General features: G+C 48.5%; 1 protein-coding gene across 1 annotated transcript in view; it reads left to right on the forward strand.

Annotated features, from left to right (window-relative positions):
* The first annotated feature begins 4,837 nt into the window (after window positions 1–4,837).
* Window positions 4,838–26,781, forward strand: part of TONSL (tonsoku like, DNA repair protein) — a 29,527-nt gene continuing 7,583 nt past the window's right edge. Inside the window, exons 1-5 of the mRNA XM_053945840.1 lie at window positions 4,838–4,893; window positions 9,764–9,859; window positions 12,443–12,585; window positions 17,745–18,057; window positions 24,852–24,981. Of these exons, the coding sequence (XP_053801815.1) occupies window positions 4,851–4,893; window positions 9,764–9,859; window positions 12,443–12,585; window positions 17,745–18,057; window positions 24,852–24,981 (725 nt within the window). The 5' untranslated portion in view covers window positions 4,838–4,850. The remainder of the gene's footprint in view (window positions 4,894–9,763; window positions 9,860–12,442; window positions 12,586–17,744; window positions 18,058–24,851; window positions 24,982–26,781) is intronic.

Here is a 26,781-nt window from a genome sequence, read left to right on the forward strand (position 1 = left end):
GATTCTCGAGGTGGTTTTGACCAAAATTTGGGGGATTTTGGGTGGTTTTCACCAAAATTTGAGTTATTTTTGGTCCTTTGAACCAAAACGTGACTTTTTTGATCCCAAAATTTAAAAACTTTGTAGGTTTTTAACCAAAATTGGAGATTTTTAACCCCAAAACTTGAATTTGTTGGTTTTTTAACCAAAATCGGATTTTTTTTTTTTTTTTTTGGGAACCCAAAATGGAATTTTTTGGGGTTTCCCAAATCAAAATTTTGGGGGGGGGGGGAGGGTTGAGTTTTTTTTTTTTTAACTGAAATTTGATGGTTTAACCCCAAAATTTTGAATGTTGGGGATTTTTGAAGGAAAATTTACGGTTTTAAACCAAAATTAGGGGTTTTTACCCCCAAATTAGAGTTTGTTCTCTAAAATTTGACTTTTTTTTTGGATGAAAATTTGAAGTTCTTGGGTTTTTTCCCCAAAATTTGACAATTTGAACGCCAAGTTTGAATTTGTTGCTGGTTTTTAACCAAAATTGGAAGATTTTAGGTTGGATTTTTAACCAAAATTTGCTGGTTTTAACCCAAAATTTGAGTTTATTGCTTTGGGTTTTACACTAGAATTTAATAAATCGGAAGTTTAATAAAAACCTCATTTTTTTTAACCCAAATTCGAAGTTTTTCATGGATTTTTAACCAAAATTTGATGATTTTAATGCAGAATTTGGATTTCTTGCTTTGGGATTTTGCCAAAATTTGCTTTTTCCTCAAAATCAGATTTTTGACCTCAAAATTTGAGGGATTTAAAATTTTTTTGGACCAAATTTAAATATTTTGAGGGATTTTTTTATCAGAATTGGATGATTTAACCCAAAATTTGCAATTTTTAAAAACCAAAATCTGGTTTTTTCAACCCAAAATTTGAGGAAGTTAAAATTTTTAAACTGAATTTAAATATTGTGAGGGATTTTTTAAATCAAATTGTAACGGTTTTAACCCAAAATTTACAATTTTTTAAAACCAAATTCAGGTTTTTTCAACCCAAAATTTGAGCAATTTATATTTTTTTAAACCAAATTTAAAGATTTTGAGGGATTTTTTAAATCAAAATTGGATGGTTTTAACCCAAAATGTACAATTTTTTAAACCAAAATCGACCCAAAATTGGAGGTTTTGAGGTTTTGAACCAAAATTTGAATTTTTTAACCCAAAATTGGAGGTTTTTGGGGTTTTTTTAAAACCAAAAGTGGGAGATTTTGAGGAGTTTTAACCCAAATTTTGATGGGTTTGGGTCAAAGGGATACTGGGAGGGAACTGGGATGAACTGGGAACACTGGGATGGGGATACTGGGAATACTGGGAGCACTGGGATGGGGATACTGGGAATACTGGGAGTTACTGGGGATACTGGGATGAACTGGGATGAACTGGGAGCACTGGGATGGGGATACTGGGAATACTGGGAGTTACTGGGGATACTGGGATGAACTGGGATGAACTGGGATGAACTGGGAGTTACTGGGAGTTACTGGGGATACTGGGAATACTGGGGATACTGGGAGTGAACTGGGATGAACTGGGAGAACTGGGAGTTACTGGGAGCATTGGGATGGGGGCACTGGGAGTTACTGGGAACAAACTGGGTTTTACTGGGAGCAAACTGGGATTTTCTGGCAATGAACTGGGAGTTACTGGGGATACTGGGAGTGAACTGGGATGAACTGGGAGTGACGGGGATGAACTGGGAGTGAACTGGTAGTGAACTGGGATGAACTGGGATTTACTGGGAGTTACTGGGGATACTGGGAGTGACTGGGATGGCGATACTGGGAATACTGGGATGAACTGGGAGTGAACTGGGATGAACTGGGATGAACTGGGAGTCACTGGGATGAACTGGGAGTTACTGACAGCACTGGGATGGGGATACTGGGTAAACTGGGAATGAACTGGGATGAACTGGGAGTCACTGGGAGGAGTGGAATTTACCGGAAGTGAACTGAGAGTTACTGGGAGTTACTGGGAGTTACTGGGATGGGAATACTGGGAGGAAACTGGGATTGAACTCGGAGGAACTGGGATGAACTGGGATGAACTGGAAGTGAACTGGGAGTTACTGGGAGTGAACTGGGATGAACTGGGAGTCACTGAGAGGAAACTGGGAGTGAACTGGGATGAACTGGGAGTTACTGGGAAGAGTGGAATTTACTGGGAGTGAACTGGGAGTTACTGGGATGGGAATACTGGGAGGAAACTGGGATTGAACTGGGATTTACTGGGAGTTACTGGGAGTGAACTGGGATGAACTGGGAATACTGGGATGAACTGGGAGTGAACTGGGATGAACTGGGAATACTGGGAGTTACTGGGATGAACGGGGACGAACTGGGAGTTACTGGGATGAACTGGGAGTTACTGGGAGAACTGGAATGGGAATACTGGGAGGAAACTGGGATCTACTGGGATGAACTGGCAGTTACTGGGATTTACTGGGAGTGAACTGGGATGAACTGGGAGTTACTGGGATGACTGGAAGTTACTGGGATGAACTGGGAGTGACGGGGATGAACTGGGAGTTACTGGGAGCACTGGGATGGGGATACTGGGAAAACTGGGAGTGAACTGGGAAAACTGGGAGTGAACTGGGAGTGATCTGGGATGAACTGGGAGTTACTGGGAATGAACTGGGATGAACTGGGAGTTACTGGGATGAACTGGGAGTGAACTGGGATGAACTGAGATGAACTGGGAGTTACTGGGAGGAAACTGGGAGTGAACTGGGATGAACTGGGATTGACGGGGATGAACTGGGAGTTACTGGGAGCACTGGGATGGGGATACTGGGAAAACTGGGAGTGAACTGGGAAAACTGGGAGTGACTGGGAGTGACTGGGAGTGATCTGGGATGAACTGGGATTCACTGGGATGAACTGGGAGTTACTGGGATGAACTGGGAGTCACTGGGAGTGAACTGGGATGAACTGGGAGTTACTGGGATGAACTGGGAGTTACTGGGAGTTACTGGGATTGAACTGAGATGAACTGGGAGTTACTGGGAGGAAACTGGGAGTGAACTGGGATGAACTGGGAGTTACTGGGATTTACTGGGATGTACTGGGATTTACTGGGAGTGAACTGGGATGAACTGGGAGGAGTGGAATTTACTGGGAATGGACTGGGAGTTACTGGGAGTTACTGGGATGGGAATACTGGGAGGAAATTGGGATCTACTGGGAGTGAACTGGGATTTACTGGGAGTTACTGGAAGTGTGCTGGGATGAACTGGGAGTGTGCTGGGATGAACTGGGAGTTACTGGGATGAACTGGATTGAACTGGGAGAACTGGGATGAACTAGGATGAACTGGGAATTACTGGGAGCGAACTGGGAGTTACTGGGAGCACTGGGATGGGGATACTGGGGGTACTGGGAGCTCTGGGATGCGATACTGGGAGAACTGGGAGCACTGGGATGGGGTAACTGGGAGTTACTGGGAGTTACTGGGATGAACTGGGAGTTACTGGGAATGAACTGGGATTGAACTGGGATTGACTGGGAGTTACTGGGATGAACTGGGAGTTACTGGGAATGAACTGGGATGAACTGGGAATGAACTGGGATGAACTGGGATTGACTGGGAGTTACTGGGATGAACTGGGAGTTACTGGGAATGAAGTGGGATGAACTGGGAATGAACTGGGATGAACTGGGAGTTACTGGGAATGAAGTGGGATGAACTGGGAGTTACTGGGATGAACTGGGATGAACTGGGATGAACTGGGAGTTACTGGGAATGAACTGGGATGAACTGGGATTGACTGGGAGTTACTGGGAATGAACTGGGATGAACTGGGATTGACTTGGATGAACTGGGAGATACTGGGATGAACTGGGATGAACTGGGATTGACTGGGAGTTACTGGGATGAACTGGGATGAACTGGGATGAACTGGGATTGACTGGGAGTTACTGGGATGAACTGGGAGTTACTGGGAATGAACTGGGATGAACTGGGAATGAACTGGGATGAACTGGGAGTTACTGGGAATGAAGTGGGATGAACTGGGAGTTACTGGGATGAACTGGGATGAACTGGGATGAACTGGGAGTTACTGGGAATGAACTGGGATGAACTGGGATTGACTGGGAGTTACTGGGATGAACTGGGATGAACTGGGATGAACTGGGAGTTACTGGGAATGAACTGGGATGAACTGGGATTGACTGGGAGTTACTGGGAATGAACTGGGATGAACTGGGATTGACTTGGATGAACTGGGAGATACTGGGATGAACTGGGATGAACTGGGAGTTACTGGGATGAACTGGGAGTTACTGGGAATGAATTGGGATGAACTGGGATTGACTGGGAGTTACTGGGATGAACTGGGAGTTACTGGGATTGACTGGGATGGACTGGGATGAACTGGGATGAACTGGGAATGAACTGGGATTGACTGGGAGTTACTGGGATGAACTGGGATGAACTGGGAATGAACTGGGAATGAACTGGGATTGACTGGGAGTTACTGGGATGAACTGGGATTGACTGGGATTGACTGGGAGTTACTGGGATGAACTGGGAATGAACTGGGATTGACTGGGAGTTACTGGGATGAACTGGGATGAACTGGGATTGACTGGAATGAACTGGGACTTACTGGGAGCCACCAGGGGGCGCCACCCCTTCCCGAGACCCCCCTGAGGGCCGGGCGGAAGCGCCTTTTCCCGCCTCACGAAAGGGGCGGGACTTCGCCTCTACCGACCAATAGGAGCGTCCGCTCCCGCCTCGCCGGGCGCTGATTGGTCAAAACGGCAGCGCTCAGCCAATCAGAGCGCGGGGGAGGCGCGGTCTCGGCGAGCGGCGGGAATGGCGGGCGAGCTGAGCGCTGAGGCGGCGCGGGAGATCCGCCGTGAGTCGGGGCTGTAATGGCGCTGAGCGCGGTTTAAACGGCGCCGGAAGGGCTTTCATGAGGGCTGGAACGGGGCACGGGCACCCTCAGGGCTCCAGGAGTCCCTCCCGAGCCGGAGCCTCCTCCGGCGGCCCCGCGCTCGCCTCAGGTTTTGCCCCCCTCAGGCCGCCATGAGCTCCAAATCCCCTCACGGGTGTTTAAATCTTCACCCCGGGGCTTTTCCAACCCTCAGACCTCTCCCGGGAGCTCCAAATCCCCTCACGGGTGTTTAAATCTTCATCCCGGGCCTTTCCAACCCTCAAACCCCTCACGGGAGCTCCAAATCCCCTCACGGGTGTTTAAATCTTCACCCCGGGGCTTTTCCAACCCTCAAAATTCTCCCAGGAGCTCCAAATCCCCTCACGGGTGTTTAAATCTTCATCCCGGGGCTTTTCCAACCCTCAAACCCCTCCCGGGAGCTCCAAATCCCCTCACGGGTGTTTAAATCTTCACCCCGGGGCTTTTCCAACCCTCAAAATTCTCCCAGGAGCTCCAAATCCCCTCACGGGTGTTTAAATCTTCATCCCGGGGCTTTTCCAACCCTCAGACCTCTCCCAGGAGCTCCAAATCCCCTCACGGGGGTTTAAATCTTCATCCCGGGGCTTTTCCAACCCTCAGACCCCTCACGGGAGCTCCAAATCCCCTCACGGGTGTTTAAATCTTCATCCCGGGGCTTTTCCAACCCTCAGACCCCTCCCAGGAGCTCCAAATCCCCTCACGGGGGTTTAAATCTTCATCCCGGGGCTTTTCCAACCCTCAAAATTCTCCCAGGAGCTCCAAATCCCCTCACGGGTGTTTAAATTTTCATCCCGGGGCTTTTCCAACCCTCAGACCCCTCACGGGAGCTCCAAATCCCCTCACGGGTGTTTAAATCTTCATCCCGGGGCTTTTCCAACCCTCAAAATTCTCCCAGGAGCTCCAAATCGCCTCACGGGTGTTTAAATCTTCATCCCGGGGCTTTTCCAACCCTCAAAATTCTCCCAGGAGCTCCAAATCCCCTCACGGGTGTTTAAATCTTCATCCCGGGGCTTTTCCAACCCTCAAACACCTCCCAGGAGCTCCAAATCCCCTCACGGGTGTTTAAATCTTCATCCCGAGGCTTTTCCGACCCTCAGACCCCTCCCGGGAGCTCCAAATCCCCTCACGGGTGTTTAAATCTTCATCCCGGGGCTTTTCCAACCCTCAAACCCCTCACGGGAGCTCCAAATCCCCTCACGGGTGTTTAAATCTTCATCCCGGGGCTTTTCCAACCCTCAGACCCCTCACGGGAGCTCCAAATCCCCTCACGGGTGTTTAAATCTTCACCCCGGGGCTTTTCCAACGCTCAGACCCCTCACGGGAGCTCCAAATCCCCTCACGGGTGTTTAAATCTTCACCCCGGGGCTTTTCCAACCCTCAGACCCCTCCCAGGAGCTCCAAATCCCCTCACGGGTGTTTAAATCTTCATCCCGGGGCTTTTCCAACCCTCAGACCCCTCACGGGAGCTCCAAATCCCCTCACGGGTGTTTAAATCTTCATCCCGGGGCTTCTCCAACCCTCAAACCTCTCCCAGGAGCTCCAAATCCCCTCACGGGTGTTTAAATCTTCATCCCGGGGCTTTTCCAACCCTCAAACCCCTCACGGGAGCTCCAAATCCCCTCACGGGTGTTTAAATTTTCATCCCGGGGCTTTTCCAACCCTCAAAATTCTCCTGGGAGCTCCAAATCCCCTCACGGGTGTTTAAATCTTCATCCCGGGGCTTTTCCAACCCTCAAAATTCTCCCAGGAGCTCCAAATCGCCTCACGGGTGTTTAAATCTTCATCCCGGGGCTTTTCCAACCCTCAAAATTCTCCCAGGAGCTCCAAATCCCCTCACGGGTGTTTAAATCTTCATCCCGGGGCTTTTCCAACCCTCAAACACCTCCCAGGAGCTCCAAATCCCCTCACGGGTGTTTAAATCTTCATCCCGAGGCTTTTCCGACCCTCAGACCCCTCCCGGGAGCTCCAAATCCCCTCACGGGTGTTTAAATCTTCATCCCGGGGCTTTTCCAACCCTCAAACCCCTCACGGGAGCTCCAAATCCCCTCACGGGTGTTTAAATCTTCATCCCGGGGCTTTTCCAACCCTCAGACCCCTCACGGGAGCTCCAAATCCCCTCACGGGTGTTTAAATCTTCACCCCGGGGCTTTTCCAACGCTCAGACCCCTCACGGGAGCTCCAAATCCCCTCACGGGTGTTTAAATCTTCACCCCGGGGCTTTTCCAACCCTCAGACCCCTCCCAGGAGCTCCAAATCCCCTCACGGGTGTTTAAATCTTCATCCCGGGGCTTTTCCAACCCTCAGACCCCTCACGGGAGCTCCAAATCCCCTCACGGGTGTTTAAATCTTCATCCCGGGGCTTCTCCAACCCTCAAACCTCTCCCAGGAGCTCCAAATCCCCTCACGGGTGTTTAAATCTTCATCCCGGGGCTTTTCCAACCCTCAAACCCCTCACGGGAGCTCCAAATCCCCTCACGGGTGTTTAAATTTTCATCCCGGGGCTTTTCCAACCCTCAAAATTCTCCTGGGAGCTCCAAATCCCCTCACGGGTGTTTAAATCTTCATCCCGGGGCTTTTCCAACCCTCAGACCTCTCCCAGGAGCTCCAAATCCCCTCAGGAATATTTAAATTTTTACCCCGGGGCTTTTCTAATCTTCAAACCCCTCCCGGGAGCTCCAGTTCTCCTCAGGAATATTTAAATTTCCATTTCGGGGCTTTTCCAACCCTCAAACCCCTCCCCTCAGAAGGACCCAAAATCTGCCCCAAAATTTTCCTTTTTTTCTCTCAGAATGGCCCCAAAATTCTCCTTTTTTTTTTCCCTAGGAGGACCCAAGATCGCCCCCAAAATTCTCCTTTTTTTTTTTCCCCAGGAGGACCCAAAATCCCCCCAAATTCTCCTTTTTTTTTCCCCCTCAGAATGGCCGAAAATCCCCCCAAAATTCTCTTTTTTTTTCCCTCAGAATGGCCCAAAATCCCCCCAAATTTTCTTTTACCCCCATAAGGCCCCCAACCCCCCCCGAAATCCCCCTTTTTTCCCTCAGAAGGCCCCAAAATTCTCCTTTTCTTTTCCTCACAAGGACCCAAAATCCCCTCAAAATTGTCATTTTTTCCCTCCAGAAAGACCCAAAAATCCCTCAAAAATTCTCCTTTTTATTCCCTCAGAAGGCCCTAAAATCCCCCCAAATTCTCTTTTTTTTCCCCACACATTAGACCCCAACCACCCCCAAAAATTCTCCTTTTTTTTCCCCAGAAGATGCCAAAATTCCTCCAAAATTCTTTTTATTCCCTCAGAATGGCCCAAAATCCCCCCAAAATTCTCTTTTTTTTCCCCACATTAGACCCCAACCACCCCCAAAAATTCTCCTTTTTTCCCCTTGGAAGAACCCAAAATCCCCCCCCCAAAAATCTCCTTTTTTTTTCCCTCAGGACCCAAAATCCCTCAAAATTCTTCTTTTTTTTTCTCCCGAGAAGGACCCAAAATCCCCCCAAAAAATTCTCCTTTTCTCCCCCAGAAGGACCCAAAATCCCCCCCCTCCAAAAATCTCCTTTTTTTCCACTCAGAAGGCCCCAAAATCCTCTCAAAACTCTCCTTTTCTTCCCCTCAGGACCCAAAATCGCACCCAAAACCCCCCAAAATTCTCTTTTTTTTTTCTCCTCAGAAGGTCCCAAAATCCCCCCAAAATTCTCATTTTTTTCTCCCTGGAAGGACCCACAATCCCCTCAAAATTCTCATTTTTTCCCTCCAGAATGACCCAAAATCCCCCCAAAAATTCTCCTTTTTATTCCCTCAGAAGGCCCCAAAATCCCCTCAAAATGCTCCATTTTTTTTCCCTCAGAAGGACCCAAAATTCTCCTTTTTTTTCACCAGAAAGACCCAAAATCCCCCAAAATTCTTCTTTTTTTTTCTCCCCAGAAGGACCCAACATCCCCCCCAAAAATTCTCCTTTTCTTCCTCTCAGGACCCAAAATTGGACCCAAAACCCCCCAAAATTCTCATTTTTTTCTCCTCAGAAGGAACCCAAAATTCTCTTTTTTTTTCTCCCCAGAAAGACCCAAAATCCCCCCAAAATTCTCTTTTTTTTTTTTCCCTCAGAAGGACCCAAAATTTCCCCAAAATTCTCCTTTTTCTCCCCAAAATTCTCTCTTTTTTCCCCCAAATTTTAATGGATCCTTTTGGGTTTTCTTTGGATTTTTTTGGGAATTCTTTGGATTTTTGTTTAATTCCCTGGACTTTTATAGGAATTCCCTGGATCGTTTTAGTTTTTCTTTGAATTTTTTTGGGAATTCTTTGGATTTTTCTGGGAATTTCCTAGATTTTTTTGGGAATTTCTGGGATTTTTTAGGGATTCCTTGGATTTTTTTGGGAATTTCCTGGATTTTTTAGGGATTCCTTGGAATTTTTTAGAGGAATTTCCTGGATTTTTAGAAAATTTTTTTTTTTTTTTTTCCCCTGGATTTTTTAGGGATTCCCTGGATTTCTTTGGGAATTTCATGGATTTTTGTGGAATTCCCTGGATTTTTTGGGGAATTCCCTGGATATTCTTGTGGAAGTCCCTGGATTTTCTTGGGAATTCCCTGGATTTTCTTGGGAATTTCTTGGATTTTTTTTTAAATTTCCTGGATTTTCTTGGGAATTCCCTGGATTTTCTTTGCAATTTCTTGAATCCTTTTAGCAAAAAAAATTCCCAACCCCCCCATTTTCCCTCATCCCAAAAATCCCCTCCTGGCAAAACCGACCCCACCCCAAATTCCCATTTTTTTTCCCCCAAACCATTCCCAAATTAAATTTTTTTTTGGGAATTCTGGGGGGCAGAGCTGCAGAAATCCAAGGAGAAGTCGCGGCGGGTCGGGAACGTGGCCGAGGAAGCGGCCGCCTGCAACCGCCTGGGAGAGATCCTGGCGGCACACGGTGAGAGAGGGAGCCCAAACTGGGAGAACTGGGAATGGGAAACTGGGAATGGGAAACTGGGAATGGAACTGGGAATGGAACTGGAGAGATCCTGGCGGCACACGGTGAGAGAGGGAGCCCAAACTGGGAGAACTGGGAATGGGAAACTGGGAATGGGAAACTGGGAATGGGAAACTGGGAATGGGAAACTGGGAATGGGAATGGGAATGGAACTGGAGAGATCCTGGCGGCACACGGTGAGAGAGGGAGAGAGAGCCCAAACTGGGAGAACTGGGAATGGAACTGGGAATGGGAAACTGGGAATGGGAAACTGGGAATGGAACTGGAGAGATCCTGGCGGCACACGGTGAGAGAGGGAGAGAGAGCCCGAACTGGGAGAACTGGGAATGGAACTGGGAATGGGAAACTGGGAATGGGAAACTGGGAATGGAACTGGAGAGATCCTGGCGGCACACGGTGAGAGACAGAGCCCAAACTGGGAGAATTGGGAATGGAACTGGGAATGGGAAACTGGGGAAACTGGGAATGGAACTGGAGAGATCCTGGCGGCACACGGTGGGAGAGGGAGAGAGAGCCCAAACTGGGAGAACTGGGAATGGGAAACTGGGAATGGAACTGGGAATGGAACTGGGAATGGAACTGGAGAGATCCTGGCGGCACACGGTGAGAGAGGGAGAGAGAGCCCAAACTGGGAGAACTGGGAATGGAACTGGGAATGGGAAACTGGGGAAACTGGGAATGGAACTGGAGAGATCCTGGCGGCACACGGTGAGAGACAGAGCCCAAACTGGGAGAACTGGGAATGGAACTGGGGAAACTGGGAATGGGAATGGGGAACTGGGAATGGAATGGGGAACTGGGAATGGGGCTGGAGAGATCCTGGCGGCACACGGTGAGAGACAGAGCCCAAACTGGGAGAACTGGGAATGGAACTGGGAATGGGAATGGGGAACTGGGAATGGGAATGGGGAACTGGGAATGGAACTGGGAATGGAACCGGGAATGGGGCTGGAGAGATCCTGGCAGCACACGGTGAGAGAGGGAGAGCCCAAACTGGGAGAACTGGGAATGGAACTGGGAATGGGAAACTGGGAATGGAATGGGGAACTGGGCAAAGTGGAAATGGGGAACTGGGAATGGGAATGGGGAACTGGGAATGGGAATGGGGAGAATAGGAATGGAACCGGGAATGGGGCTGGAGAGATCCTGGCAGCGCACGGTGAGAGACAGAGCCCGAACTGGGAGAACTGGGAATGGAACTGGGGAAACTGGGAATGGGAATGGGGAACTGGGAATGGAATGGGGAACTGGGAATGGGGCTGGAGAGATCCTGGCAGCGCACGGTGAGAGATAGAGCCCAAACTGGGAGAACTGGGAATGGAACTGGGAATGGGAATGGGGAACTGGGAATGGGAATGGGGAACTGGGAATGGAACTGGGAATGGAACCGGGAATGGGGCTGGAGAGATCCTGGCAGCACACGGTGAGAGAGGGAGAGCCCAAACTGGGAGAACTGGGAATGGAACTGGGAATGGGAAACTGGGAATGGAATGGGGAACTGGGCAAAGTGGAAATGGGGAACTGGGAATGGGAATGGGGAACTGGGAATGGGAATGGGGAGAATAGGAATGGAACTGGGAATGGGGCTGGAGAGATCCTGGCAGCGCACGGTGAGAGAGAGCCCAAACTGGGAGAACTGGGAATGGGAATGGGGAACTGGGAATGGGGCTGGAGAGATCCTGGCAGCGCACGGTGAGAGATAGAGCCCAAACTGGGAGAACTGGGAATGGAACTGGGAATGGGAATGGGGAACTGGGAATGGAATGGGGAACTGGGAATGGGGAACTGGGAATGGAACCGGGAATGGAACTGGGAATGGGGCTGGAGAGATCCTGGCAGCGCACGGTGAGAGAGAGCCCAAACTGGGAGAACTGGGAATGGAACTGGGAATGGGAATGGGGAACTGGGAATGGAATGGGGAACTGGGAATGGGGAACTGGGAATGGAACCGGGAATGGAACTGGGAATGGGGCTGGAGAGATCCTGGCTGGAATTTTGGGATCAGGGCTGGGATTTGGGGTCAGGGCTGGGATTTATGATCTAAGGACTGGAATTTCGGGATCAGGGCTGGGATTTGGGATCAGCTTTGCCGATCCCCTGTGGAATTTTTCCCTTCCAGGCCGGTTCCAGGAGGTGCTGGAGCAGCACTGCGAGGATTTTGGGATCAGGGCTGGGATTTGGGATCAGGGCTGGGATTTGGGGTCAGGGCTGGGATTTGGGATCAGGGCTGGGATTTGGGATCAGCTTTGCCCATCCCCTGTGGAATTTTTCCCTTCCAGGCCGGTTCCAGGAGGCGCTGGAGCAGCACCGGGAGGATTTTGGGATCAGGGCTGGGATTTGGGATCAGCTTTGCTGATCCCCTGTGGAATTTTTCCCTTCCAGGCCGGTTCCAGGAGGCGCTGGAGCAGCACCGGGAGGATTTTGGGATCAGGGCTGGGATTTGGGGTCAGGGCTGGGATTTGGGATCAGGGCTGGGATTTGGGATCAGCTTTGCCGATCCCCTGTGGAATTTTTCCCTTCCAGGCCGGTTCCAGGAGGCGCTGGAGCAGCACCATGAGGAGCTGCGGCTGCTGCGCGGCGCCGGCGACGCCCTGGGCTGCGCCGTGGCGCACCGCAAGGTGGGCGAGCGCCTGGCCGAGCTCCAGAGGTTCCCCGAGGCACTGGAGGTGAGGGAAAACCGGGATTCCCGGGATTTTGGGAATGTTTGGGAATTTTGGGAATGGTAGAGGGGGTTTGGGGGAGTTTGGAGTGGATTTGGTGAGGATTAGGAGGGGATTTGGGGGTGGAAATCAGGAAAATGTGGAAATTGGGAACGCCCGGCCCTGAGCTCCAGAGGTTCCCTGAGGCCCTGAAGGTGAGGGGGAACAGGAATTCCCGGAATTTTTGGGAATTTTTGGGAATTTTGGGAATGGTAGAGGGGGTTTGGGGGGGTTTGGAGTAGATTTGGTGAGGATTTGGAGGGGATTTGGGGGCGGAAATCAGGAAAATGTGGAAATTGGGAGAGCCTGGTCCTTGGCTCCAGAGGTTCCCTGAGGCCCTGAAGGTGAGGGGGAGCCGGGATTCCTGGAATTTTGGGAATGTTTGGGAATTTTGGGAATGTTAGAGGGGGTTTAGAGGGGATTTGGGAGGAGGAAAATTTGGAAAATTGGAAAATCGGGAGCGCCCAGCTCTGAGCTCCAGAGGTTCCCTGAGGCCCTGGAGATGATGGAGAACAGGAAATTTTTGGGAATTTTGGGAATTTTGGGGAATTTTGGGAATGTTTGGAAGAATTTGGAGAGGTTTGGAGGGGATTTGGGGGAGGGAAATCAGGAAAATGGGAAAATTGGGAGCACCCGGCCCTGAGCTCCAGAGGTTCCCTGAGGCCCTGGAGGTGAGGGGGAACCAGAATTTTGGGAATTTTTGGGAATTTTGGGAATGTTGGACGGAGGAAAATGGAAAAATCTGGAGTTTCCCAGCCCATTCCCAGCTCCATTCCCAATTTTTCCCTATTTTTCCTGCTTTTCCCCATTTTTTCCTAATTATTCCTCTCAATTTTCTTGATTTTTTTCCCAATATCTCCCAATTTTTCCTGTTTTTTTTTCCCTCTTTTCCTGAACTTCTTCAAAATTTTCCCAATTTTAACCAATATTCCCATTTTTCCCCCCGATTTTTTTGAGCTTTCCCCTACTTTTTCCCATTTTCCTTGCTTTTCCCCAATTTTCTCCCACTTTTCACTCATTTCCCCCTTTTTTTCCCCTGTATTTTCCCATTTTTCTCCCTTTTTTCCCCATTTCTTTCCCTATTTTCCCCAGCACCTTCCTCTTCTCCCCATTTCCTCCCCATTTTTCCCACTTTTCCCCACTTTTCTCCCAATTTTCACTCATTTTCCCCCTTTTCCCTAATTTTGACTGATTTCCCCCCACTTTTTCCCAATTTCTCCCAGATGTTTCCCAATTTCTCCCAATTTTTACTCCTTTTCCCCCTTTATTTTCCCATTTTTCTCCCATTATTTCCTCAATTTTTACCAATTTCCCCAATTTCCCCCCATTTCTCCCACTTTTTTTCCGATTTCTCCCCAATTTCTCCCAATTCTCCCCACTTTTTTCCCAATTTCTCCTAATTTTCCCCACTTTTTTTCCCAATTTCTCCCAATTTTCCCCACTTTTTTCCCCAATTTTCTCCACTTTTTTTCCCAGTTTCTCCCAATTCTCCCCACTTTTTTTTTCCCAATTTCTCCCAATTCTCCCCACTTTTTTTTTTCCCAATTTCTCCTAATTTTCCCCACTTTTTTCCCAACTTTTTCCCAACTTTTCCCAATTTCTCCCAATTCCTGTCATTTTTCTCCCAATTTTTCCCATGGTTTTCCCAATCCCTCCCATTTTTCTCCCATTTCCCCAATTTCTCTCAATTTCTCCTCCTTTTATTCCCACTTTTTCCCAATTCCTGCCCACTTTTCCCAACTTTTATCCCATTTTATTCCCAATTCCTCCTGCTTTTTTCCCATTTTCCCCAATTCCTCTCATTTTTCTCCAATTTTTTCACAATCCCTCCCTTTTTTCTCCCATTTTTCCCAATTTTAACCAATTTCCCCCCTTTTCCCCCCGTTTCTCTCCCCATTTCATCTCCTGTTTTGGGGCCTGAAATTTCTCAATTTTCCCCAAATTTCTCCCAATTTTCCCCCAATTTCTTCCCAATTTTCCCCAATTTCTCACATTTTTAACCAATTTTCCCCCAATTTTGCCCAATTTTCCCATTTCTCTCCCCATTTCTGTGCAGCACCAACAGCAGCTCCTCTTTCGGGGTTCAAATTTTCCCAATTTCCTCCCCATTTTCTCAATTTTTTCCCAATTTATCCCAAATTTATCCCAAATTTTCACTCATTTTTCCCATTTTTCCCCATTTTTAACTATTTTTTCCCCAATTTTACCCAATTTCCCCCATTTTCCCCCCATTTCTCTCCCATTTCAGCTCCTGTTTTGGGGCCTGAAATTTCCCAGTTTTCTCCCATTTCCTCCCCATTTTTCTCAGTTTTCCCCCAATTTTTTCCCAATTTTCCCCTCTTTTCCCATTTTTCTCCCTTTTTCCCCCATTTTTCCCCAATTTCCCCATTTCTTTCCCCATTTATTCCCTGTGCAGCACCAGCAGCAGCTCCTCTTTCGGGACCCAAAATTTTCCAATTTCCCCCCAATATTCTCCCAGTTTTTTCCCAATTTTCCACCAATTTTTCCCAATTTTCTCCCAATTTCCCCCCAATTTTCACTCATTTTCCCGAATTTTGCCCAATTTCCCCCTTTTTCCCCCCATTTATTCCCTGTGCAGCACCAGCAGCAGCTCCACTTTCGGAGCCCCAAATTTCCCAATTTCCTCCACATTTTTCTCAATTTCCCCCAATTTTCCCCCAATTTTTTCCAAATTTCCCCCAATTTTCACTCATTTTTTCCCATTTTTTCCCCCATTTTTAAGCAATTTTCCCCCATTTTTGCCCAATTTCCCCGTTTCTCTCCCCATTTATTCCCTGTGCAGCACCAGCAGCAGCTCCTCTTTCACAGCCCGAAATTTCCCAATTCCTCCCCATTTTTCTCAATTTTTTCCCAATTTCCCCCCAATTTTCCCCCAATTTTCCCCCAATTTCTCCCAATTTTCCCCTCTTTTCCCATTTTTCTCCATTTTCCCCCATTTATTACCAATTTCCCCGTTTCTCCCCCCATTTATTCCCTGTGCAGCACCAGCAGCAGCTCCTCTTTCGGGTCTCGAAATTTCCCAATTTCCTCCCCATTTTTCTCTATTTTCCACCAATTTTCTCCCAGTTTTCCCCCAATTTTCCCCAATTTTCCCCCAATTTTCCCCCAATTTTCCCCCAATTTCCCCCCAATTTTCCCCCAATTTTCCCCCCAATTTTTTCCCAATTTTTCCCCAATTCCCACCAATTTTTACTCATTTTTCCCATTTTCCCCCATTTATTACCAATTTTCCCCCATTTTGCCCAATTTTGACCAATTTCCCCCCATTTATTCTCTGTGCAGCGCCAGCAGCGGCTCCTCTTTCGGGGCTCGAAATTTCCCAATTTCCTCCCCATTTTTCTCAATTTTCCCCCAATTTTTTCCCAATTTTTTCCCAAATTTCCCTCAATTTTCACTCATTTCCCCCCTTTTTTTGCCATTTTCCCCCATTTTTCCCCAATTTCCCCATTTTTCCCCCCATTTATTCCCTGTGCAGCACCAGCAGCAGCTCCTCTTTCGGGACCCAACATTTTCCAATTTCCTCCCCATTTTTCTCAATTTTCCCCCAATTTTCTCCCAGTTTTTTCCCAGTTTTCCCCCAATTTTTCCCAATTTTCTCCCAAATTCCCCCCAATTTTCACTCCTTTTCCCGTTTTTTTGCCATTTTCCCCATTTTTGCCCAATTTCCCCGTTTCTCTCCCCATTTGTTCCCTGTGCGTCACCAGCAGCAGCTCCTCTTTCGGAGCCCGAAATTTCCCAATTCCTCCCCATTTTTCTCAATTTTCCACCAATTTTACCCCAATTTTCCCCCAATTTCCCCTCCAATTTCTCCCAATTTTCCCCTCTTTTCCCATTTTTCTCCATTTTCCCCATTTTTACCCAATTTCCCCGTTTCTCTCCCCATTTATTCTCTGTGCAGCACCAGCAGCAGCTCCTCTTTCGGAGCCCCAAATTTCCCAATTCCTCCCCATTTTTCTCAATTTCCCCCCAATTTTTCCCCAAATTTCCCCAATTTCACCCCAATTCTCTCCCCATTTCCCCCCCTTTTCCCATTTTTCACTCATTTCCCCCCATTTTGCCCAATTTTGACCAATTTCCCCCCATTTATTCCCTGTGCAGCACCAGCAGCGGCTCCTCTTTCGGGACCCAAAATTTCTCAAATTCTCCCCAGTTTTCTCAATTTCCTCCCAACTTTCTCCCAATTTTTTCCCAATTCCTCCCAATTTTCACTCATTTTTTCCCATTTTTCCCCCATTTTTGCCCAATTTCCCCCATTTTTGCCCAATTTCCCCATTTCCCCCCCCATTTCTGTGCAGCACCAACAGCAGCTCCTCTTTTGGGGCTCGAAATTTCCCAATTTCCTCCACATTTTTCTCAATTTCCTCCCAATTTTCCCCCAATTTTTCCCCAAATTCCTCCCAATTTTCACTCATTTTTTCCCATTTTACCCCCAAATTTAACCAATTTCCCCCCATTTTTGCCCAATTTCCCCGTTTCTCTCCCCATTTATTCCCTGTGCAGCACCAGCAGCAGCTCCTCTTTCGGGGCTCGAAATTTCCCAATTTCCTCCCCATTTTTCACAATTTTCCACCAATTTTACCCCAATTTTTTCCCAAATTTCCCCCAATTTTCACTCCTTTTCCCATTTTTTTGCCGTTTCCCCCATTTTTCCCCAATTTCCCCCCATTTTTCCCCCCATTTATTCCCTGTGCAGCACCAGCAGCAGCTCCTCTTTCGGGTCTCGAAATTTCTCCATTTCCTCCCCATTTTTCTCTATTTTCCCCCAATTTTCTCCCAGTTTCCCCCCAATTTTCCCCCAATTTTTTTCCCAATTTTTCCCCAATTCCCACCAATTTTCACTCATTTTTCCCATTTTCCCCCATTTATTACCAATTTTCCCCCATTTTGCCCAATTTTGACCAATTTCCCCCCATTTATTCTCTGTGCAGCGCCAGCAGCAGCTCCTCTTTCGGGGCTCGAAATTTCCCAATTTCCTCCCCATTTTTCTCAATTTTCCCCCAATTTTCCCCCAATTTTTTTCCCAATTTTCCCCCAATTCCCCCAATTTTCCCCAATTTTTCCCCGTTTTGCCCAATTTGCCCGTGTTTTGCCCCGTTTCTGTGCAGCACCAGGGGCAGCACCTGCGGCTGGCGCGGCGCCTGGGCGACGCCGTGGAGCAGCAGCGCGCCTGGGCCACCATCGGCCGCACCTTCCTGCTCCTGGCCGAGGCCTCCCCCGGCCCCCAAATCCCGGAACTGCCGGAATTCCCGGAATTCCCGGAATCCCCAGAACTCCCAGAACTCCCGGGAACGCCGGAGGAAGCGCCGGGAACGCCGGAGGATTCGGGAATTGCGGGCGATTCGGGCGCTGTGGTCGCGCTGCGCCGGGCGCTGGCGGCGTTCCGGAACAGCCTGAGCATCGTGGAGACACAGCTGGAAGGTGGGCACGGGATTTGGGGAAAAATTGGGAGATTTGGGGAAAATTTGGGAAAATTGGGGAAATTTTGGGGATTTTGGGGGATTTTTAGGAGTTTTTGGGAAGTTTTGGGGATTTTTTGGGGCATTTTTAGGGGTTTTTGGGAAAATTTGGGAAGTTTTGCGGATTTTTTTGGGGCGTTTTTAGGAGTTTTTGGGAGGTTTTGGGGATTTTTTGGGGCGTTTTTAGGAGTTTTTGGGAGGTTTTGGGGGAAATTTAGGAAGGTTTCGGGGGATTTGGGGAAATTTTGGGAGGTTTTTTGGGAAAATTTGGGAGTTTTGGGAAGTTTTGGGGGATTTTTGGGGCCGCGTTCCGGAACAGCCTGAGCATCGTGGAGACACAGCTGGAAGGTGGGCACGGGATTTGGGGAAAATTGGGAGATTTGGGGAAAATTGGGGAAAATTCTGGAAAGTTTGGGGATTTTTGGGGTGTTTTTAGGAGTTTTTGGGAAGTTTTGGGGATTTTTTGGGGCATTTTTAGGGGTTTTTGGGAAAATTTGGGAAGTTTTGCGGATTTTTTTGGGGCGTTTTTAGGAGTTTTTGGGAGGTTTTGGGGATTTTTTGGGGCGTTTTTAGGAGTTTTTGGGAGGTTTTGGGGGAAATTTAGGAAGGTTTCGGGGGATTTGGGGAAATTTTGGGAGGTTTTTTGGGAAAATTTGGGAGTTTTGGGAAGTTTTGGGGGATTTTTGGGGCCGCGTTCCGGAACAGCCTGAGCATCGTGGAGACACAGCTGGAAGGTGGGCACGGGATTTGGGGAAAAATTGGGAGATTTGGGGAAAATTGGGGAAAATTCTGGAAAGTTTGGGGATTTTTGGGGTGTTTTTAGGAGTTTTTGGGAAGTTTTGGGGATTTTTTGGGGCATTTTTAGGGGTTTTTGGGAAAATTTGGGAAGTTTTGCGGATTTTTTTGGGGCGTTTCTAGGAGTTTTTGGGAAAATTTGGGGATTTTTTGGGGCGTTTTTAGGAGTTTTTAGGAGTTTTTGGGAGGTTTTGGGGGAAATTTAGGAAGGTTTCGGGGGATTTGGGGAAATTTTGGGAGGTTTTTTGGGAAAATTTGGGAGTTTTGGGAAGTTTTGGGGGATTTTTGGGGCCGCGTTCCGGAACAGCCTGAGCATCGTGGAGACACAGCTGGAAGGTGGGCACGGGATTTGGGGAAAAATTGGGAGATTTGGGGAAAATTCGGGAAAATTCTGGAAAGTTTGGGGATTTTTGGGGGATTTTTAGGAGTTTTTGGGAAGTTTTGGGGATTTTTTGGGGCATTTTTAGGGGTTTTTGGGAAAATTTGGGAAGTTTTGCGGATTTTTTTGGGGCGTTTCTAGGAGTTTTTGGGAAAATTTGGGGATTTTTTGGGGCGTTTTTAGGAGTTTTTAGGAGTTTTTGGGAGGTTTTGGGGGAAATTTAGGAAGGTTTCGGGGGATTTGGGGAAATTTTGGGAGGTTTTTTGGGAAAATTTGGGAGTTTTGGGAAGTTTTGGGGGATTTTTGGGGCCGCGTTCCGGAACAGCCTGAGCATCGTGGAGACACAGCTGGAAGGTGGGCACGGGATTTGGGGAAAAATTGGGAGATTTGGGGAAAATTGGGGAAAATTGGGGAGAATTCTGGAAAGTTTGGGGATTTTTGGGGGATTTTTAGGAGTTTTTGGGAAGTTTTGGGGATTTTTTGGGGCATTTTTAGGAGTTTTTAGGGAGGTTTTGGGAAAATTGGAGAAGTTTAGGGGGCTTTTTCTGGGGATTTTGGGGAAAATTTGGGAAAATTGGGGAAAATTCTGGAAATTTTGGGATTTTTTGGGGGAAAATTTGGGAGATTTGGGGAAAATTTGGGAAAATTGGGGAAAATTCTGGAAATTTTGGGATTTTTTGGGGAGTTTTTAGGAGTTTTTGGGAAAATTTGGGAAGTTTTGGGGATTTTTTGGGGCATTTTTAGGAGTTTTTAGGGAGGTTTTGGGAAAATTGGAGAAGTTTAGGGGGATTTTTGGGAGATTTTGGGGATTTTTTGGGAATATTTGGGAAAATTCTGGAAATTTTGGGGATTTTTGGGGGATTTTTTGGGGAGTTTTTAGGAGTTTTTGAGGAAATTTGGGAAGTTTTTTGGGGATTTTTGGGGGATTTTTTGGGGCGTTTGTAGGAGGTTTTGGGAGGTTTTTGGGAAAACTTGGGAAGTTTTTGGGGGATTTTTGAGAGGTTTTGTGGATTTTTGGGAAGTTCTGGGGAATTTTTTTTGTGGATTTTGGGATTATTTTGGGGATTTTTGGGAGAATTGGTGAAGTTTTTGGGGGATTTTTGGGGCAGCGTTCCAGAGCAGCCTGGGCAGGGTGGAGACACAGCTGGAAGGTGGGGACGGGATTTGGGGAAAATTTGGGGAAAATTTGAGATTTTTCGTGAATTTTTGGATTTTTGGGAAATTTTGGGGATTTTTTTTGGGGATTTTTTGGGGAGTTTTTAGGAGTTTTTGGGAAAATTTGGGAAGTTTTGGGGATTTTTTGGGGCATTTTTAGGAGTTTTTAGGGAGGTTTTGGGAAAATTGGAGAAGTTTAGGGGGATTTTTCTGGAGATTTTGGGGAAAATTTGGGAATTTTTGGGAAAATTCTGGAAATTTTGGGGATTTTTGGGGGATTTTTTGGGGTGTTTTTAGGAGTTTTTGAGGAAATTTGGGAAGTTTTTGGGGATTTTTGGGGGATTTTTTGGGGCGTTTGTAGGAGTTTCTGGGAGGTTTTTGGGAAAATTTGGGAGATTTTTGGGGGATTTTTGGGAGGTTTTGTGGATTTTTGGGAAGTTTTGGGGATTTTTTTGTGGATTTTTGGGATTATTTTGGGGATTTTTGGGAGAATTGGTGAAGTTTTTGGGGGATTTTTGGGGCAGCGTTCCAGAGCAGCCTGGGCAGGGTGGAGACACAGCTGGAAGGTGGGGATGGGATTTGGGGAAAATTTGGGGAAAATTTGAGATTTTTCGTGAATTTTTGGATTTTTGGGAAATTTTTGGGATTTTTTGGGGATTTTTTGGGGAGTTTTTAGGAGTTTTTGGGAAAATTTGGGAAGTTTTGGGGATTTTTTGGGGCATTTTTAGGAGTTTTTAGGGAGGTTTTGGGAAAATTGGAGAAGTTTAGGGGGATTTTTCTGGAGATTTTGGGGAAAATTTGGGAATTTTTGGGAAAATTGGGGAAAATTCTGGAAATTTTGGGGATTTTTTGGGGAGTTTTTGGGGAGTTTTTAGGAGTTTTTGGGAAAATTTGGGAAGGTTTGGGGATTTTTTGGGGCATTTTTTGGGGCGTTTGTAGGAGGTTTTGGAAAATTTTGGGAAGGTTTGGGGGGATTTTTGAAAGATTTTGGGGATTTTTGGGAAAATTTAGGAAGTTTTGGGGATTTTTGGGGGATTTTTTGGGGCTTTTTTGGAGGTTTTTGGAGGTTTTTGGAGAAATTTTGGTCTTTTTGGAGTATTTTTTGGGCTATTTTTTGGGAATCTTTGGGAAAATTTGGGAATTTCTGGGAAAATTTTGGGATTTTTTGGGAAGATTTTGGGAACTTTTGTGAATTTTGTGGATTTTTGGGAATTTTGGGGAGAATTGGCGAAGCTTTTTTTGGATTTTTGGGAAGTTTTTGGGATCTGGGAGGGTTCCGGAGCAGCCTGGGCAGGGTGGGGACACAGCTGGAAGGTGGGGATGGGATTTGGGGAAAATTTGGGAGATTTGGGGAAAATTTGGGAAAAATTGGGGAAAATTCAGGCAATTTTGGGGATTTTTGGGCAGGTTTCTTGGGGATTTTTAGAGTTTTTTTGGGAGTTTTTGGCGATTTCTTTTGAGGATTTTTTTGAATATTTTGGCAAATTTGGGAAGGTTTTAGGGGATTTTTGGGTGGTTTTGAGGATTTTTTGAGGATTTTTTTGGGAATTTTGAGAAAATTTGGGAAGCTCTTGGGAGTTGGTTTTTGAGGATTTTTTGGGGCTTTTTGAGGAATTTGGGGCGATTTTTTTAGGGTTTTTGGGAATTTTTGGGGAATTTTTTGAGAATTTTGGGGTAATTTTGGAAGCTTTTTGGGAATTTTGGGGGGTTTTGAGAAAATTTTTGGGACTTTTTGGGTGATATTGGAAGGTGTTTTGGGAATTTTTGGGCAAGTTTTACGATTTTTTCGGGATTTTTGAGAACTCTTGGAAGTTTTCGGAAAATTTGGGAAGTTTGGGGGATTTTTTGGGAAAAATCAGGAAAATTTTGGGCTTTTTTTTTGGAGGTTTTTCAGAATCTTTTTGGGGATTTTTGGGGATTTTTTTTTTTTTTTTTTAATTTTTGGGAAATATTTTGGGGGGGGGGGAATTTTTGGGAGTTTTGATCCCAAATCCAGGAATTCTGATCCCAAAATCCCAAATCCTGGAATTCCAACCCCAAATGCTCAAATCCCCGACTCCAAATCCCAAAATCCCAGAATTCCACTCCTGAATCCTGGAATTTTGATCCCAAATCCCGGAAATTCCAATCCCAAATCCCCAAAATCCTGGAATCCAAATCCCAAAATTCCCAATCCCTCATTGGAAACCTCCAAATTCCGATCCCGAATCCCCAAATTTCGACCCCAAATCCCAGAATTCTGATCCCAAATTCCGGAATGCCGATCCCAAATCCCGTTTTTCCCGACCCCAAATCCCAAAATTCTGGAATTCTGATCCCAAATCCCCAAAAATTTTGATCCCAGTTGCCAAATTCCCATCCCAAATCCCGGAAATTCCAACCCCAAATCCCCAATTCCGGAATTTTCAACCCCAAATCCCCAAATTCCATTCCCAGATCATCAAATTGAGTTCCGGGATTTGGGGATTTGAGATTTTGGGATTTGGAGTCAGGAGTTTTGGGATTTGGGATTTGAGGAATTCCTCAAATCTCGGCATTTCAATCCCAAATCCCAGAATTCCCATCCCAGATTCCCAAATTCCCTGATCCCAAAACCTGGAATTCCAATGTCGAATTGTGGAATTCCGATCCCAAATCCCCCAATTCCAATCCCGAATCCCCAAATTTTGATCTCAGATCCCGGAATTCTCATCCCAAATCATGGAATTTGGGTCCCAAAGCCTGGATTTCCCATCCCAAATCCCGGAATTCCCAATCCCAGATCCCGTTATTCCTGGAATTCTGGTCCCAAATCCTGGATTTCTGGTCCCAAGTCCCAGAATTCCGTTCCCACATCATCAAATTGAGCTGCGGGATTTGGGAATCCCAGATTGGGAAGTGGGATTTGGGGATTTTGGAATCTGGGATCAGAATTCTGGGATTTGGGATTGAAATTCCGGGACTGAGGATTCGGGGATTTGGGATCAGGGATTGGGAATTTTGGAGTTTGGAGTCAGGAATTTCAGGGTTTGGGATTTGGGGTAGGAGTTCCCCAAATCCTGGGATTCTGATCCTAAATCCCCTGGATTTGATCCCAGATTCCCAAATTCTCATCCTGAATCCCCAGATTTCCAATCCCGAATCCTGGAATTGGAATCACCAAATCCCAAATCCTGGAATTCTGATCCCAAATCCCAGAATTTCCATCCCAAATTTTGATCCCAAATCCCGGAATTCAAATCACCAAATCCTGAAATCCCAAATCCTGCAATTCCCATCCCAAAATCCCCGATCCCATTTCCCAGAATTCCTGGAATTCCCATTGTTTTTCCAGGCTGTGTCCCCGCCCAGGAGCTGCTGCAGATGCAGAATTCCCGGCATTCCCCATCCCAAATCCCCAAATTTTGATCCCAAATCCCGGAATTCCCCATCCCAAATCCCCAATTCCCTGATCCCAAATCCCAGCATTCCCGGAATTCCCGTTTTTCCCGTTTTTCCCAATTTTCCAGGCTGTGTCTCTGCCCAGGAGCTGCTGCAGATGCAGAATTCCCATCCCTAATCCCCGATCCCAGCATTCCCAGCATTCCCGGAATTCCCGTGTTTCCCGTTGTTTCCCAATTTCCCAGGCTGTGTCCCTGCCCAGGAGCTGCTGCAGATGCAGAATTCCCATCCCAAATCCCCAAATTCTGATCCCTAATCCCAGAATTCTGATCCCAAATCCCCAATCCCAAATCCCAGCATTCCTGGAATTCCCATAATTCCCATGTTTCCCTGTTTCCCAGGCTGTGTCCCCGCGCAGGAGCTGCTGCAGATGCAGAATTCCTGGAATTCCCATCCCAAATCCCCAATCCCAAATCCCAGCATTCCCGGAATTCCCGGAATTCCCGTTTTTTCCCGTTGTTTCCCAGGCTGTGTCCCTGCCCAGGAGCTGCTGCAGATGCAGAATTCCCGGCATTCCCCATCCCCAAATGCCCAAATTTTGATCCCAAATCCCCAAATTCCCATCCCAAATCCCCGATTCCAGCATTCCCAGCATTCCCAGCATTCCCGTAATTCCCGTTTTTCTGTTGTTTCCCGTTGTTTTCCAGGCTGTGTCCCGGCGCAGGAGCTGCTGCAGATGCAGAATTCCCATCCCAAATCCCCGATCCCAGCATTCCCAGCATTCCTGGAATTCCCGTAATTCCCATTTTTCCCGTTGTTTCCCAGGCTGTGTCCCGGCGCAGGAGCTGCTGCAGATGCAGAATTCCCATCCCAATTCCCCGATCCCCGATCCCGGCATTCCCAGCATTCCCGTAATTCCCATTTTTCCCGTTGTTTCCCAGGCTGTGTCCCGGCCCAGGAGCTGCTGCAGATGCAGAATTCCCATCCCAATTCCCCGATCCCCGATCCCGGCATTCCCGGAATTCCCAGCATTCCCGTTTTTCCCGTTGTTTCCCGTTGTTTCCCAGGCTGTGTCCCGGCCCAGGAGCTGCTGCAGATGCGGAGCCGCCTCTTCCTCAACCTGGGGCTGGTGCAGGAATCGCTCGGGAGCTGCGGGGAGAGCTCCCGGCTCCTGCGGCACAGCGCCGCCCTCGCCCTGTGAGCACGGGGGGAAAAACCCGGAATTCCGGGAATTTGGGAATGCCGGGGATCCCGGGAGTGCCGGGAGTGCTGGGATTTGGGAATTCCGGGGTTGGGATTTGGGGGTTCCCAGCGCGGAGCTGCGGGGAGAGCTCCCGGCTCCTGCGGCACAGCGCCGCCCTCGCCCTGGGAGCACGGGGGGAAAAACACGGAATTCCGGGAATCTGGGAATGCCGGGAGTGCTGGGAGTGCTGGGAGTGCTGGGATTTGGGAATTCCGGGGTTGGGATTTGGGAATTCCGGGGTTGGGATTTGGGAGTTCCCAGCGCAGAGCTGCGGGGAGAGCTCCCGGCTCCTGCGGCACAGCACCACCCTCGCCCTGTGAGCACGGGGGGGAAAAAACCACGGAATTCTGGGAATCTGGGAATGCCGGGAGTGCTGGGGATCCCGGGAGTGCTGGGATTTGGGAATTCCGGGGTTGGGATTTGGGAATTCCAGGGTTGGGATTTGGGAATTCCAGGGTTGGGATTTGGGGGTTCCCAGCCCGGAGCTGCGGGGAGAGCTCCCGGCTCCTGCGGCACAGCGCCGCCCTCGCCCTGGGAGCACGGGGGGAAAAACCCGGAATTCCGGGAATTTGGGAATGCTGGGGATCCCGGGAGTGCCGGGAGTGCTGGGATTTGGGAATTCCGGGGTTGGGATTTGGGAATTCCGGGGCTGGGATTTGGGGGTTCCCAGCCCGGAGCTGCGGGGAGAGCTCCCGGCTCCTGCGGCACAGCGCCGCCCTCGCCCTGGGAGCGCGGGGGGAAAAACACGGAATTCCGGGAATTTGGGAATGCCGGGAGTGCTGGGAGTGCTGGGAGTGCTGGGATTTGGGAATTCCGGGGTTGGGATTTGGGAATTCCGGGGTTGGGATTTGGGAGTTCCCAGCGCGGAGCTGCGGGGAGAGCTCCCGGCTCCTGCGGCACAGCGCCGCCCTCGCCCTGGGAGCACGGGGAAAAAAACCCGGAATTCCGGGAATCTGGGAATGCCGGGAGTGCTGGGAGTGCTGGGATTTGGGAATTCCGGGGCTGGGATTTGGGAATTCCCAGCCCGGAGCTGCGGGGAGAGCTCCCGGCTCCTGCGGCACAGCGCCGCCCTCGCCCTGGGAGCACGGGGGGGAAAAAACCACGGAATTCTGGGAATCTGGGAATGCCGGGAGTGCTGGGGATCCCGGGAGTGCTGGGATTTGGGAATTCCGGGGCTGGGATTTGGGGGTTCCCAGCCCGGAGCTGCGGGGAGAGCTCCCGGCTCCTGCGGCACAGCGCCGCCCTCGCCCTGTGAGCACGGGGGGAAAAACCCGGAATTCCGGGAATTTGGGAATGCCGGGGATCCCGGGAGTGCCGGGAGTGCTGGGATTTGGGAATTCCGGGGTTGGGATTTGGGAATTCCGGGGCTGGGATTTGGGGGTTCCCAGCGCGGAGCTGCGGGGAGAGCTCCCGGCTCCTGCGGCACAGCGCCGCCCTCGCCCTGGGAGCACGGGGAAAAAAACCCGGAATTCCGGGAATGCTGGGAGTGCTGGGAGTGCTGGGATTTGGGAATTCCGGGGCTGGGATTTGGGAATTCCGGGGCTGGGATTTGGGGGTTCCCAGCCCGGAGCTGCGGGGAGAGCTCCCGGCTCCTGCGGCACAGCGCCGCCCTCGCCCTGTGAGCACGGGGGGAAAAACACGGAATTCCGGGAATCTGGGAATGCCGGGAGTGCTGGGATTTGGGAATTCCGGGGTTGGGATTTGGGAATTCCGGGGTTGGGATTTGGGAGTTCCCAGCGCGGAGCTGCGGGGAG

This window comes from Vidua chalybeata, chromosome 1, assembly GCF_026979565.1.
Source record: "Vidua chalybeata isolate OUT-0048 chromosome 1, bVidCha1 merged haplotype, whole genome shotgun sequence".
Lineage (NCBI taxonomy): Eukaryota > Metazoa > Chordata > Aves > Passeriformes > Viduidae > Vidua > Vidua chalybeata.